This window comes from Porites lutea, chromosome 4 (assembly GCF_958299795.1).
Source record: "Porites lutea chromosome 4, jaPorLute2.1, whole genome shotgun sequence".
Taxonomy (NCBI): domain Eukaryota; kingdom Metazoa; phylum Cnidaria; class Anthozoa; order Scleractinia; family Poritidae; genus Porites; species Porites lutea.
In genome coordinates, this window is record NC_133204.1 from 35576061 (window position 1) to 35592263 (window position 16203).

Genomic DNA, 16203 nt, shown 5'->3' on the forward strand with positions numbered 1-16203 from the left:
ACAATCTTCGTTGAATTTAGAGCTCCGTCCACATTAATGCGTTTTCCTTTTAAAAACGTATACATTTCGATGCGTTTAGGCTTTCCATCCACATTAATACGATGAGCGTTTTCGTAAAAAATGCTTCGATTTGAAAACACTGTTGGAAGTGGATAAAAATGAAAACGCATACATATCGTATTCGTGTGGATGGTCGAAAAGGGTCGAAAACGCATCAAAATGAACACGATGTTCGGGAAAATATCGCAGAAGCGTGCATTTTAGCATGCGCATAGAGTTCCACTTACGTCATAATACGCAATTCTATCCTTTTCCCACGTTTTAGTTTGAACAGCCGGAAAACGCATCAAAACGGTAGTGTGGACGCCAATCAATTGTTGCGTTTTCGATGACAACGAAAGTGCATACTTTTGAAAACGCATTAGTGTGGACAAAGGGCCTAAATCGCGCGCATTGTTACAAAGTTCTTTAAACTGATTTAACATAATTGCGTACTAGGAGTTTAAATAAGCGATGCCAAAGGACTTAGAAAGCGAGAGTCAGGTTCACGTGTTTCCCCTGTTGATTAAGGTTGGGCTTTGTACGTGTGTTCTTTAGGCTCAACTTGGAACTTAGTATGCACAGAATCCATATTTGGTAGGAAAATTTTAAATCACAAAATAAGTGCTTTAATAAGGAATCCAAATGGTATGGGGTAAACAACAGCGTCGATGGAATCACACTTCCCTCGCGCAAACGGTTTCTTGGTAGTTTTACGGTAGTATTTTCGTGTCTAAAAAGTTTTTTTCTTTTATTTTTATAGCGACAATTTCTCTGGAATGTGAAGTTAAAAAAAGAATTCTAGCAGCATGAATGTTAACAACGGAGAAAACAACGTCACGTCATGTCCACCGTGAAACAGTTTTCGCTTACCAGTGAAAACCTTAAGAGGTTTGAGAAAGAACTACAAGAGAAAAAAAGGAAAAGCAAGTCCCTTACGAGAAAAATATACAATGAAAGAACAGAAGGTGATGGTAGAAGCTCAGGAATTCAGTCTTATGGCTCACAACTTAGTGCATTTAAAGACAGCCTCAATACCAAGTCGCATCATGTAGAGGCTAAAAAAGCTGTCAATTCTCATAATCCCTCGCAAGTTAGTAGAAAGATTTCTTTGCCTATACACCGACCAGGACCCGAATCAGTCCGAAGGAACCCCGATGGACAAAGTCGGAACGAAAGCAACCCTACTCCACATATTGTGAGGATTGATTATGACGATGAAAGTGACCGCATTGACTACAAAACTAATAGCGAAGATGAGGATCCAAGGCTCGCCTCTGACGATGAGGAAGAAAGTAGTGATGATGACGATGATGACGAAGATGATGACGACGATGACGACAGTGATGATGACGAGGATAGTGATGATGAAAGTGTCGAGAGTGAAAGTGAAGATGAGAGTGACGACAGTGATGATGATGATGATGATGATGATGATGATGTTAAAGTTGAGGATGAAGTCGAGGATGATACCAATGGAACTGAAACAGACTCTAAAAGACTACAAGAGACTCCTGTCAGTGTTCGAACTCACTACTCCAGCAGTTTAAATGCGAGCACAAGCAGTATTCCAACCATTGCTTCAGTCCGGAGCAGACCGGAATCTATAAAAACGACCAAGACAGAGAGAAGAGCTAGCGTCAAGTCCACTGTTAGTTCTGCACCGTCTTACATTCTGAACATCAATCAGTTCCGCATGAAAAAAATGGCAGTAAAACAGGAAAAAGAAAGAGAGAAACTTGGAATTGAAGTCAATGAATCGGAACTTTCTGAATCGAGTCGCAACCGTTCAGCGCTTAGTAGAATGAGCATGCGCGAAAAAGGCACCACGAGCGTGCAAAGCAAAGGCTCTTATGTGACAGTGAGGAATTGGACACGATGGAGCACATTCAGTGCAGCTGGTTACACTATTAGCGAAGGGCCTGACAATAACAAATTTAAAAGAAAACGGAAAACAACGCGAGGAAAAACTCCCACAAAAACACAATCTCGCTCTCAAGTGCCACATTTGCCTGCAATTTCTAATAAAACCTTAAGTAAATCCCAACCTGACCTTCAAAAAGCTAGGAAGCGCCGCGTTACATTAACAATACTTCCTGGACTCTCGAATGCGCGACCAGTAAGTCGCAGTCAGATGGCTTCGCGAATGAGTACTCGTTCGATTATAAAGACACCAACCATGCCGCGTGTCAAATCTGTCCCTGACTTGAATAGGGAAGCGGTGATGTCATTTTTCGAGATAGAAAGAGGAGCGAATCGATCTGAAAGCAGGTCTGGTCGTAGGGGCAAAAGTAGCAGAGCAGAAATGTCATCTAAAAGTAAGCAACGAAAAAGACAAGAAACAGATAATGACGATTTATATGATTTTAAGAATCGACGTAAAAGAGTTTTGAAACGCAAGGAACGTAGTCGGAGAGAGAGAAATGATACGTATCTTAGTTCTGCGTCGACTATTCGACCGATTACTAGTCATCACAAGAAACCTTCAATCGATGGTGGAGTTTCTTTAACGAGTGCATTGTCCGTGTCCACTGTAAAATCAAGTAAATCTGACAAAAGTAGAAAAACTTCCTCTAGTGCTTCAAGCAAAGTAAGCAAAATTTCAAGAAAGCCCAGGATGCAACCACTCCGAGCTTATGCTGGTTACCAAAGCAACGCATCCAGTCGAGGCTCATTATTCCCACCAGGGACACCTATCAGTCTGATCCTTCAACGCAGCCCGAGCCTGCGGTCTGCCATAACAGAGTACAGCAGTTATCTTAGCTTAGCAGCTTCTAGTATTAAGTCTGCCCGAGCCACTTCTGTGTCGAGTCTATCAAGTACCGGTAAGTATTTACTTTTACATTGACTTTTTTAATAGAAGTTTAGTTTTAATTGAAAATCTCTATATTGTTTAGTGTCTACTCGAAATCGGCCAGTCAACCTGCCATCGCCTTCTCACTAACAAATAAAGTCAGTAGATAAGTTACTAACTCCCTTTGTGATATAAACACAGAATGAAATATACGTTTAGCGGTCATCTTTTAGAAAAGACCAGCCTAAATATGAAACATGAAGGAAAAATGGTGATGATAAGAAGAAATATAGAAGAACAACAAGAAGAAGTATCCATCTAAGAGAAAATAATGGAACAGAGAGGGAATCTTAGGGCGTTGACGCATTGTCCCGTCATAGATCCAACGACGCGACGGCGACGAGAACGTCGCTTAAAAAGTGAATTTACGTTCTTTTCGTCTTTACAGCGATTATTCCTACCCACTTACTTTGTCAAATGTATGCGAACCCTCCGGAAGCTGACTTTAATGTGACCATATTCAAGCTCAGAAAGAGAAATAAACTTTCGTCGTTGTTGTTTACGTCCTGCTTAAAGCGCGACATTAGACATTTTTACGTCGTAGAAGTGTAAAACAGGAAAGACATGTACAAAAAAGGGTGATACACGTGCAAAGTTGTTGTTTTGCTTATTAAACCGTTGGTTTTTTGACGTTCTCATAGCCGTCCGCGTCTTTTTGGATCTTCAAGTCTCTAATGTCCCATTATTCAACACCGAATAAAAGTTTGCGGACCTCTCCGAAAACCAGCTTCTAATTAATTTCAAGCGATTAATTGGTCTAAAAATAACTTTCGGTGAAATTCACATATCCCAACGGCAAGACTGGGTGTTTCCCTCTCTCTCTCCTTATTCTCTCATGATCCATCAGATGACGAATTAGACTGAGAAAACAATCGACAACCAATCAGAAACACTACTGAGATCTTAGTAGCGACACGTCATCAGTATGCAATTTCTGCCCTTGTTTCTCAGACGTGATTTCGCAGGGAAACCAGTGGTGGGGACGCGTAATGTCGGCTATTTCCCCAGGCTAACAATCAATTAACTTCAATTCCCCATTCCGGAAGCCATAAGGGGAATGGGTACAAGCTTTCGGCGCAAAGATTTCTGGGGTCGTTTGGGTGAAAAGCTTTACGTATGATTGGTTAATGGATCATCCACCAATCATAACTAACGTTCGTCCACCTAAAACAATCTCAGACTGATCACTACACCCAAAGCTTGCATCCATTCTTCCTAGAGTTTCTGGAGTGGAGAATTTTCTCTGTCAATTCATGTACTCTTTGTATCTAAAAAAAAACAATCAAAGACCATCAACCGTACACAAATGTAATAAATGAACTGGCGTCAAGAATTCTTGCCGGTATTTATTAGAGCTACAGACAATAAGAACCACTCAAAGCGATGGGCCAAAAGGTGACGATGGCCTCTCAATGGAGGCCAGGCTTACACCAGCAATGGTGAAAGAATTGCGGACTTGTCAACAACTTTTTAAAACAATTAAAGTTCAAATATATTTGTCGTTTGTTTATACGCCTAATTCTTTAATATCCTTCATACCAGAAGCAGAAAACTCTTTCCCAGTAACGAAACAGGTGTATAGTGAAGCTTTTTTCGCAGTTATACTCCGGTTACCATAGAGATAGTTTTTTTGATGGTCTTGAATTTGTTATTACTTCCAAGAACTTTTTCTTCATTACTTGAACACTTATTTGCCTAATTTGTTTTTTCAGTAGCCTTCAAAAATAAAAAATCATAGAGGCAACTACCTCAGTCGGCAGCCTCTGCAAAAATTTGAAGATTTTTGCAGGTGCCTTGTTAACCATACAGCCTAATATACAAAACAAGATAAACGTTTTTCTAATGCTACCTTGTTAAGGCTTTCGTCTGCCTCACAGCCCTGTTTTAGTACCCAAAGATGTGCAGTAATAATTTTTCTAGAATATATTGAAAAATAGTGTCTCTTTTATATTTCAAAGACTAAAAAGGGGAAATTTGTATTAAGAAGAGAAGTGTCACTGATGCAAATTCATAATTTACGACAAGTTATTTAACAAGGGGTAACGTTTAGGGCTGAATTGACATGCAAATGTTAAAACGCCAGTCATTAAAGATTTATTGGTCAAGAACAGTTAATCTTTGCAATTAGCGGTTTCTAAGACATCAAATCGTAGAAAGTTAAACACACTTTATAACAAAGTAAAGTTGAGGCCAAGCAAGGCCAGCATCTACGGCTGACAAAACTATCGTCAATGGATGAAAAAGGCCCCCAAATTAGAGTTGAGGATGTTGAAAATGACCATGGTAAGTTACACGCAAATTATAATGAGAACCTCATGAATTTATTCGAAATAATTTGAGCGGAGTTCAATTTGGCAGAAAAAAAATCAGCGAGAAGATAGTAGATTGTCGAAGTGCAATAAGCGTTTTTTCCAAGTCAAAAAAACGTGTTTGAATGCTTTCAAGCGACAGACATTGCCATCTCCACCATCATTTACTGCAACGATAAGTTATAGATTAAATTGTTTACTTTTGAACTTAGCCACTCTGCATGCTGATTTCATAAACCACAAATAGTTCCACGGAATATGCGCACGGCAGGGGAAGATGCATGACCGGTAGGATTCCAGAGTTGTGGTGGTTAGAGGACTATTCTTCTAGGCTCTCACGCCTAAACGAAACCTCAGTATTGTAGAACTAATTCTCACTTTTAAAAGATCTAAGAGAACAAAAATCACTCTATCTAACCATCAAACCATCGCCAAGCATCGCTTCTTCTTGCCCAAATGAAGTTCTTGAACTCCACGTACTTTCTCCAATTACAACATCCGAATCGCTGTTACCATGGAATCGCCTGAGAAAATACATAGGTCGACACTAAATGTTTAAACGTTATTCCCGAGAGGCAAAACTCAACTGCCTTCGGTTGGTTTTATTGAAGAGTACTCGTCACCCGTTAAACAGCTGAACAGCTGTCTACATCAAGGAAAATATTTAGTTGACTAAAACCAGAGAAATGCTCTCAATTACAAGAGGAACGGAAGGTAATTTTAAACTGGAAAGATGTAATGTGTTGTATATTATTATGCCAACTGTACAATTGCAACCGTAAGTTAAGGCATGATGCACGAATTCAAAGAAGTATCCTTTGCAAAAACTGACTAGATTGGAGAAGATTCGCCTAACAAACCAAGAGTAATCTTCTCACCTTTGATCATATAAACTGGAAGACTATAAACCCTTTTAAATGGAACAGACGACTAAAAACGTTGCCAAGGAAAAAGCTACCAAGATACTAGAAAATCGGTAAATTCCTGAGTGTTTTGGTATATTGACAAGAAGAGTTCAAATGATCTGAAAGAGAAATTTCGATTTTTGTAAGAGCAATGTAATGATTTATTTGTTTGTTTAGTGAACAGAGGCACCCAACGATTAGAAAACTCTAAACAAGTCATAAATGTTTAAAATGGATTTAGCTATGCTTTAGAAGTCTGTTTCGTCAATTTGGAGCTGCTCTAATCACTATCTATCTGTTCGGATTTTTACTGAAGGGAAACTTTGACCGTCTCGAAAGTTTAAGCTACCCCGGCAGGTCTTGTCACTGCAAGGACACGCGGAGTAACCATACTTTCATAAGAAAATTTTAGAGGACGACCTTTGTCTATACCTAAATTTTCAAGTACTAGCCTTTTTTTTTACCAATAATCGCCAAATATTGGGAATAAAATGTAAAAAATCCACTCCCGAAAATCTTAGGGAGGTTAATATTAAAACTCCGAATATCTTAGACGATCGAAACGGTTATCCGAAAAATTCTAGCCTTTCGTCTGCAATAGAAGTTTCTAGACAATTTTTACTCCTTTGACAGACATTTTACCGAAACTAGTCGTTGGGTGCCCCGGAGTAAAGAGAACTTAGGAAACATGATTCTCGATAGTGCGCTGTCGCTTAGTTAAACTGTGTTGCCAGGGACACCAGACTCGCTGAGAAACGAGCCAGTCTTAAGCTGATTTGAGTCACTACTGTTTCTTAGAGGGAGAGAGCACAGCTGTCGGTCCACAGGCTACCAGCCCTGATAAGGAAGAAGTTAAACCATCGCCATTTAAACAGGCTACACCAGTGCAAAAGGAGCCAACACCGGTGAACAGGGAGCCAAGAAAGTCTTCATCAAAGGCAAAGAGAAATACACCTGCGACGCGGGAGGAGAAACAGAGTGATTCTGAAAGCGAAGGAATGCATTTACCGTTAATTCGGCCGCAGACGGTGACTTCTGGTGCAACCTCTCCTTACGCTTTATCTGTGAGAGCTGAAACGCCAAAAGGTAAGGAACTCCGGGAGTAACAAAGTTTAATGCGGGGATGCTCCTCCCAGATTTCAGAGCCCTTTCCCTTTGAAGATACCTTTTGAAAAGCGCACTACATTAAAAACACTGTTACAGTATCCCTTTTCTACCCTTGAAGAAGGATTTTGACTAATAACTTCGTTATTCTATGATGCTACTTTTTCTTCTCGTGATTGACCGCAGCAAAATTCTCGAGTGGATCAACCTCAGGGTGTGGCCGTCTCTCCCTGCTGATACCTTGAGTCAACTCGTGAAATCCCTGCACCTTTTTTAAATAAGAGATAACTTTTTATAATTAGCAAATTGTCGAGACCTTGAAGCTTTACATCTGCAACTACAAAATAAGCAATAATGTTTAAGTGTGAAACAACATCAGTTAGTAGTCAGTCCTGCTGATACAGATTGAATGCTAGATATCAATGTAGCAGTATAAAGTGCTTCAGTCGCGCGGTTACACCGCTTTGTCATTGTGGCTAATGCGGTGACTCGTTTTTTTTCCCTTCACTGGCAGAAATAAAGAAAGCAAAGAAGCAGCAGAAACTCAAGTTACCACACAGTGAGTGTTTCTTCAGTGAAATAATTCAAACCGCGGCAGAGTATACTTATTACTGTTGTCGTGGACGACAAGCTTGGGGGAATTATGGTTTAAAGCCTTGCTTTTCCTTCATTACTGTCCTAAATCTAGCTAAGATTTCATTCAATGAAAAAATTGAGTCTGAGTCATTATTTCAATAAATTTTTCGGAATGTTTGGGTTATTTTTCGAATGTTATGATAAATTAAAGATTAAAAATTTGAGGGAAGGATGTTTAGAATTATGGAAAATTGTAAACAAACAAAAAAACAACCAGACTTCCCCCCTTAAGAAGAGTGACTAGGCGGAGAAGGTGTGTCACTTTTGTCAAGAAAAGTTGAGAGAGAGTTTAAACCCACCCTTGCATCATTTAGGCCCGTTTCAAACGTTGTGCTACTGCCGTGCTGAACTCAATTCATAAATCATAAATACATTAGAATATATTCAAAAGTTTGCTAAACCGTTTCTTTAATTTTGCGTTTTGTATTCGGCAACAGCCGTTCTAATCGACTGAATTAAATTCGAAGTCTGAAACCAAGTCGTGCTAGTGTGTAGCTACAGTCGAGCCAGCCTAGCACGGCAGTAGCACTACGTTTGAAACAGGCCTTAGGTTTTTTCTATGCAATGTTAGACTCATGTTAATCATCGGACATCAAAACTGCAGAATCGATCGTTGCCTATAGCAACAGTGTTACGATAACTCGAGCTCATCATTCTTTATAAATTAGGAGTTTAAGAAGCAGGGTACCTGGTACCTCTTATTTTCTAATTACTTTACGCTTTTGAATTTTCGAAGTGATTTGAAGCTTGATTAAATGATGAGTATAAGCTTAAAAGGCAAAACCGACGTTAACACTCTCAACTGGCTTTTGTGCGTGTTCTGCTGGTCTCTTCGACTATGCTTTTAGCATCTTGTGGTCTATTAGAATAGAATAGACTGGGTATTCTGTAGCCACAAGTGAATTCCTTAACGAAGTAGCCCGGGCTCACTTGTGCTAGTTCTGGGAAAATTTTGGCGCGCGAGGAAAGTGACTTCCTCGCGCGCCAAAAGTTTCCCAGAACTAGCTAGCAGAAGTGAGCCCGCTCGTAGGCTATTCAAGAAGAAGTTTTGTTTGATACGGAATCACTAGTAGCGAACTTGCTATCTGCATAATAATGATGACTATTTCTTACAGTAAACTAGTTCTTTCCAAGCAAGAGACTGAGGTACTTGCGTCCTCTCCAATTGTTCTAAGTCATTACTGAAACATTTACATCAACATCATATTAAAACTTGTGCATTAAGTCATTCAAATTTCATTTTCTCTAAATTCTATTGCCTAAACAGAATAAAATATGCATTAGAATTTGTCTCGTTGGAGTTAATGGTAGCTAATGTTGAAGCCGAGTACCAGTAGTTAATTTCGTCTTGCATTATTTTATCTTTTGTTTATTGCTCAAGGATGCAAAACCTCAATCACTATAGTAGGAAGCCTGTCTTTTGCGTGCACAAATTCACCTATCTTAACAAATTTATGTTTGTAGGACTGTTTGAATAACAATTTCCAGGATCAACATACAATTACCGCCCTTTGTTATTGTGGCTTACTTAAAACAAAGACAATACAATTGAGATATTGAAACCTCACAGGACTAATGGTTGTCCAATCACAATCCAGATAGCAATGCAAAGTCGGACAACGTTAATGAGCACCACGTTTTAAATGTGGTGTCTCTATGGAAACACAGCAGGACGTTGTGTTAAATATAGACAACCCCGGCACAAAGCTGACGAATAGAAATAACCAAAGCGAAATTGACTCTAAGCAAACTACGCTCCTTACAACTTTTAACTTACGACAGCGACTGCTCTTGTCACAAGCCTTAACACCCGGTATCACACGGTTTTTGTTTACAATCTGTTTAAAAGTTCTCTGTTGCTGCAACTGCTGCTGTAAACATGACAGAAGTGGCATGTAAGTATGAATGGATGCCCCAAGAACTAAGTGCTGAACTAGCTACTTAATCTTGATTTTACCAGGAATACCGAGATCTTCAATGTCTCGTGTTTTCCTTTCTTTGCAGTTGTTAGAGTGAATCACCCGCTACCCGACTTCACGGAGGCCACTCGAGATGCCGGCATGTAAGTAACTATTTGCTTTGGTTTCTAGTTCAATTTGATCTTATTTGTCTCAAACAATCCGATCAGTTTTCCTTTTTTCTGAAGATATATTTTATTTTTTTGTTTTAACAGCACTCGCCTGGTCAAACTTGCAAAACCCAAGGAGTCCAAGGCTGTATGGATGACAAGCTTTTGGTAAGGGAAACTACATAAAAGGCGTACTCAGTGGTGTTTATAATGCAAAAATCTAGTATAATTAGAAAAGTTCCTGCAAAGGCTTAGTTAAATATGTAACCTATAAGTAGATAACTAACTTATTCTAGATTTAGCACTTTGCCCTTAGAAATTTCTGCTTAGCTTTTCTTCATGATTATTGAAATGTATGAAACACATTTTATCTGAAAACAAGGGTATTCTCTCCTTTTTTCAATATCAAGCGGTGTTGTTCGTTGCCTGGTTGAATAAAGGATAACTTTTGAAAAAAATGACAAAATTTAGTGTATACTGTTAAAAATGCCTTGCACTTAAGTTAAAGTTTTACTTTTATTTTTAATGCAGTGATATCGCGCTAATGACATTTTTTGTGAAAAGGCTAAAGACACTGTTTAATAGAGTGCTAATTGGCTTGATTGTTTAGCCAACATATATTGAAGAATAGAATTTGCCTTTTAGGCCTCTCGTTTGGGGAAACCAAGAAACGATGTGGCCTTTATCTAGAGCAGCGCTATCAGCGAATGCTTCAGAGAGATTAATGGCCTTAGCAACGCCGAAGAAAGATTTCCAACAAGATCATCCACTCAAGTGTAACAGGTACTATACAAAGCCGGTAAATTTAGGGATTAATTCTAACAATGTACCATGCAAAAAGCAACTAGTCTATACGGTATCGAGCACGCCATGATCGTAGCTAGTCTGCCAGAGTGTGTTATGTTGTCACTTAATCAATTTCAAGTAAGGAAAGAAGCCCCTGGAAATGAGCCAAACGTTTTAATTATTAATTCTAAAAAAAACCAATCTCTTTGAAGAAGAATCAAGTAGCAATTTAAAGTAGTTTCATTTTAGCCTGCGCGCCCTTTTTAGGTGCTGAATTCCGCTCATTTCCTATTTCCATAGCCTTTCCTTTGAGGAAGTCAACGAGAGCGTGAGTGAATGCGAAGCCCGAGGTTTTATTTTATTCATGTTTTTCTCATTTACCCATCCCAACCACCTGCGCGAGAAGTCAATAAATTCCCCGCTGTTTTAATTTTTATACACGCGCTCAAAAAAGAAGGTCTGTTAAAAGGCACTTCACCCATTCGCACTTCACCCGTGTGGCAAGTTTTTGAAAAGAGGTTTCAAGAAAGTTTGTAATTATCTTTTTTAAAACACGCACTCGAGCTTACCATACCTAGCCTCATGATCTACTTTCCCCGTTTTTAGGGAACAATACACGTTTAGCTGCGGTCGCAATTCTGTTCTGTGGGAGGTTAAACCGCTGGCTTTGAAAGCAAACATTTCCGCAAGACTTGAGCAGTTGGCCGAGCCTAAGCCGGTGCCAGAGGGACACAGAGAACCAAGGTAACTTAACATTTACCAACGTACACGTGCGACTAAAGCATACTCCCTGCACAAGGCGCTAGCGCTCGCGTTCATTCCTCTGCCTACGCAACAACACAGTTTCTTTTGATACAGGTAACTCCGCCAGGCTTCATTCTGCATTGATCCATGTTGCACGTCAGACTGTGAACTGTTTCCATTCCAGAGATAAAAAAAAACGCTGAACAATACCTGAACAAATGTTTCCGCAGACTGTCTGTCCACTACGATGCTTATAACATTTTCGTGATACCCTTCACTGATTATTGGGATCAATGGTTCGAAAGGCTACTGTAATTTGATGACTTTGTTGAAGGCCTGTGTTTAGTAAAGATTGCGCACTAGTTATAGATCCTTTCTGGTAAAACAAAAAGTTTTTCTCTAACTTCAAATTTCGTCTCAAGGTTTTTTCGTTTTTTTTTGGCACGAATATTATTCTGTTTTCATTCTTTGGGGTTGAAAAATGAAGTACCGTTTAGGAAACCGAGTTAAGACGGTGTTCGAACAAACCGACGTTCCAACTCATTTTCAATTTTGCTAACAGTTTATGACTTAATTAAATAATATTTTAAGGCCACTGATTATTTTTAACCCGGGATTTAAGTCAGATGTTCACTACCATAAAGGATCGATTAAACGCCGCTCTCGAATAAGCGCCGCGGTGCTAATACAGGTATTTAAAAATTAACGCCCCACCTTTGTTACGGCGCTAGATATAACTTGAGAAATAAGACCTCGACCAATTCGTGAGTTCTAAAGTTAATGTAGGGAAACTCTTGAAACCGGGTTCATATAACTGTTCAAGGTGTACATATTTCATACTATTGTGCACACCAAGTACGCACCCAGTCTCTTAATTCTCTCTATATTCCCCTCAGTGTTTTACCCGTAGTTGAAATAAGCGCTGCTCTCAGATGAGCGCCGCACCTATAAAAATGAAATAAGCGCCGCGGCGCTTAATCGATCATTTTCAGTATACTTTCATCACCGAACCAACATTTTTGTTCATAATATTTTTCACGAGGTGAAAATTTGAATCACGTCAACGTTTCATGAATCTACTCTTATTGGACTCATTTCCTGAACAGCGGCTTTTATATGGAGCCTACAAGATTAGCCGGGGGCAGGGGCTTATTTTATGTAGAGGATTGGATTTGAGGAGAGGAAACTTAGAAAACTAAATGTTACAATCCTCTTCCCATAATGTCAGAATCACTCAGTTAAAAACAAAACAAACAAAAAACGCGGTTGGCAAAGCTTGATCTGTAAGGTTGTAATGCAAATGAAAACAAAAAATAAACTCATTATATAAAGGAATGTTTTCAAGCTTTTTGAAATAAAACATTTATTCAAGAGAAAAGAGTGATATTCAAGAGCATACAGGCGGTATTTCATAGCAATTTGCTTCATATAGTGTGAAATATATTACCAATACCACCAGGGAACCACTGTGTCAAATTCACTGTTGTCTGTTTTTTTGTCTCATTTCCATAAAAAATATGTAGTGTTGTCTTTTAAAATGTACTTCTGAAAACGTTCTGTAGCTTCTGGTTCATGCACCCCTATACCATGACCTTTGATTACCAATTGTTGACAACTACAAAATTAATTATTTTTGACATAAAAATTCCTGTTTTTATATCAAACTGATCAGATTTTAAACTAACGTTCTTCTAAACAGTCTCTTCACAATAGCTCATACACGCTTGGTTTCATAGTAATTTCAAAACACTTGAATTTGGTGATAATTAGCTCTTTGTAAAAAGCAAAACAATTAAAAACCTGTTAACAAAATTTCATTATCAAAAAACGTGAGGCCTAACTTACAGTAGAACTTTTTTTGAAGTTTAAAGCCGTCTTCTGAAAGTGGACATGAAAAAGAGGCATTAATATTCTGCTCTGATTCTGCTCTGTGTCTGACGCGGAGCCCAGTAAGAGTACATTGTGACATCAGTTCTGTGTGCGCGCGTGACATTCCAGAATTATTCAATTGTTAGTGATCGTTCAGTTGCCATGGAGTACTTGACCCGGCTACTGTGTTAGTTATTGTCGGAGGGGACCATCGAGTATTGTGAAGTTTATGAGGCGAAGTTAACATCTTTCCCCAAGATCAACCGCAAAGGTAAAGTTTCAAAATGTAGTTTGTCTAAGGGAATATTACACAGTATACCCGACAAGAATTATAACGTGGTGTGTAAGAAAATTGTCATTCAAACAGTACACAGGCGATTGGATTTTTTTGACTTCGATTCGTTTCGTTACTATGACATGGAACGCTAGCTCTAACTAAGGCTTATCTAACTGGAATTTTTTAGCCATTTCAGTAAGAACTTTGGCGAGGCAATTTAGTAAACCATTCTGCCTGCAGACACTAAAATAACATCAACCAGAACAACGAGAGTAGCTCTATAAAAACAAAATCTATCTCCGAGTCTATGGTCCTGTATCATCTAGCTAGGGCCTGGACTTCTATGTTCAGCCTTTTTTAATTTCACTGATTTATGTAATGACGAATTTTATAGAACCAAGAGAGAAGCTCATTCTCTATTGATAGAACACCGTCGCTTACCAACTCAATAGCAGTCCAGAGATAGCAGTCTATAACACAAAACTAAACCTATTATCCAAATAAGTCTTCCGGTTATGTCATGCCGAGCTCCCACGCCATGCAGGTCACGTTTAATTTTGGACAATAAATGAATCAAAAATACCCTACTCAGTTTAGGACAACATTTTCCTTTTTTAGAACCCTATTTAGGAGAAAATACGCGCTGTCTTGTTCCTTTATTAAAATTAATTTATAGGGACAAAGTCGCAAATTAGAGACGGGATTTTATGAAGTGCCTAGAGAGTACCCTGTGTAGTCAGTTCAAGAACTATCCAATCTATCATAACTATTCAGCATATCAATACTTAACACATTGAACAAAGTATGTCACTAAAACAGAGACTCGTGGAACTTCCTTTCAACAAAAATGGCCTCAAAAATGCTGATGAAATGAGAGTATTGATGACCTCTGCGTACTGACTGTAAGGATCATTTTGTCCGGTAGACGCCTTTCACTTTGTTGAGAGATGCATGGCCATTATAGAGCGGTTAAAAAAAATTGAGTAAATGGATTTCTGTCCGTTAATTGTGACAAGAACAAGTGGCCGATGTGTTGGGCCATAGTGAAGAGTTCGAGAGAGTATACAGTCGAATCTCTCTTCACGTACACCTCAATAAGACGGACACCTCTTAACATTGTCTTAAAAACGGACACTTAGAGCTAGTCCCTGCCTTTCTTTACTCCCTTTAATTGACTCTCTATAAGACGGACATCTCCCTGACACGGACACTTATAGTGCCTGGCGGTCCCAAGACTCTCCCAAAGGTTTCCGTCTTAGAGAAAACTGACTGTATACAATGTATATAGGTCGTCGTTCAGTGAAAAATACTTATTCATTTTCCCATTTTGAACTCATTTGACTTTCTTTTTTTTCCAGGGAGGCTTACATCTTCAGCTGCGGAAGAAGTTCTCCTATCTGGCACGTTAGCGAGGCAGCCAAAACGGCCGAAGAGCGGGAGAGATCGTTAAGACTGGCTACTCCAAAGAAAACTCATCACCAGTATCAACCCGAGCGCGTGGTGCCTTGGATTGTCAGTGAGCCAGCTAAGAGAGCTGTGTCCTCGGCGCGCGTGGAGCAACTCGCGCGACCCAAAACACGACAAGATGGGCCTGTTAGAGAACCTACATGGCGCGTTTCCTCGGCAAGCAGACGGACTGTGGCATCTGCAAGAGTGCAGGAGTTGGCAAAAGCGAAGCAGACGGTTGAGGGATATTTACCTTGTAGAGATGTGGAGTGGCCGGTTAGCAGGAACACGCTTAGAGCAATAGCCTCAGAGAGGACCCAAACTTTGTCCAAGCCTATCATTCGAGAGACCATGGACCACGTTCAATTTAATCCTGATGCGTTTACTGTGAGCGAATCGGCAAAAAAGGCAAATGCTTCCCAAAGGATCGTGGAATTAGCGCAACCTTTAACGCGCGGACATAAATAATAAAAAGTGTTATCAGGTTTACTGTTTAACACGCATGGAACGATCGAGAATTACTGTAGGTCAGCATTAGGAACGTGAGTAATAATCGACTCTCCTCCTATGTGCTGCTTTGGAAAAAATTTTTGAAAGATTCCATGAAATACAAAAAAACTATTTATTGAAGTTACACTTTAATTGACCCCAGGTTTTCCTTCAAAGCGTTGTTATTTCTCTTGCTTCTGTCTCCTGTGCATGCTTAGAGCGATTTAATTTACCAATTTTCAAACGTAAAGAATGTGGTACGTTCAAACGAAAGTTAAGTTTTTATCCATTTGTTATTTGTCAAGTAAATTTGATAAATTAATCGATTGTGTGACAAAGTACGGTACATAAACGATGTTTTATAGAAATAGGACTAATTTTGAAATTATTTTTTATACGTTGCAAGGCATCTTGACAAAAAATAAACAAACTTATGTTTGTAATCGACCTGGTTTTTTGTTTGCTGGTTTTACCTCAAGTTCTTTACTGGAGAGGATTGTCTTGTCTGGGTCTGACTTTTGGCGTCTTCCCAGGCCTTCTCGGTCAATGCATTTCGGTGACGTATCGGAGACGAACGGCCAGAAAAAAACTCGCTCTGACCACGCGGCCTGAAACGCATAGGCCGCGCGCAATAATGACGCCCCAGCGGGGAAGTGGGGTGGGAACACTTCCCTCTT

General features: G+C 39.4%; 1 protein-coding gene across 1 annotated transcript; it reads left to right on the top strand.

The window, feature by feature from the left end:
• The first annotated feature begins 786 nt into the window (after window positions 1-786).
• Window positions 787-15994, top strand: LOC140933420 (uncharacterized). Its single transcript, XM_073382970.1, has 8 exons — window positions 787-2864; window positions 6906-7193; window positions 7726-7770; window positions 9852-9909; window positions 10021-10083; window positions 10561-10698; window positions 11308-11445; window positions 14950-15994. The coding sequence occupies exons 1-8, from the start codon at window positions 884-886 to the stop codon at window positions 15503-15505; spliced, it is 3267 nt and encodes a 1088-aa protein (XP_073239071.1). The 5' UTR covers window positions 787-883; the 3' UTR covers window positions 15506-15994.
• Window positions 15995-16203: the final 209 nt, after the last annotated feature.

Excerpts from the sequence above, each read along its gene's own strand:
- LOC140933420 (XM_073382970.1), top strand. The coding sequence starts at position 884 with ATGTCCACCGTGAAACAGTTTTCGCTTACCAGTGAAAACCTTAAGAGG. Across the intron at positions 2,865-6,905 it reads GTCGAGTCTATCAAGTACCG|AGGGAGAGAGCACAGCTGTC; the intron begins GTAAGTATTTAC and ends ACTGTTTCTTAG. Across the intron at positions 9,910-10,020 it reads GCCACTCGAGATGCCGGCAT|CACTCGCCTGGTCAAACTTG; the intron begins GTAAGTAACTAT and ends TTGTTTTAACAG.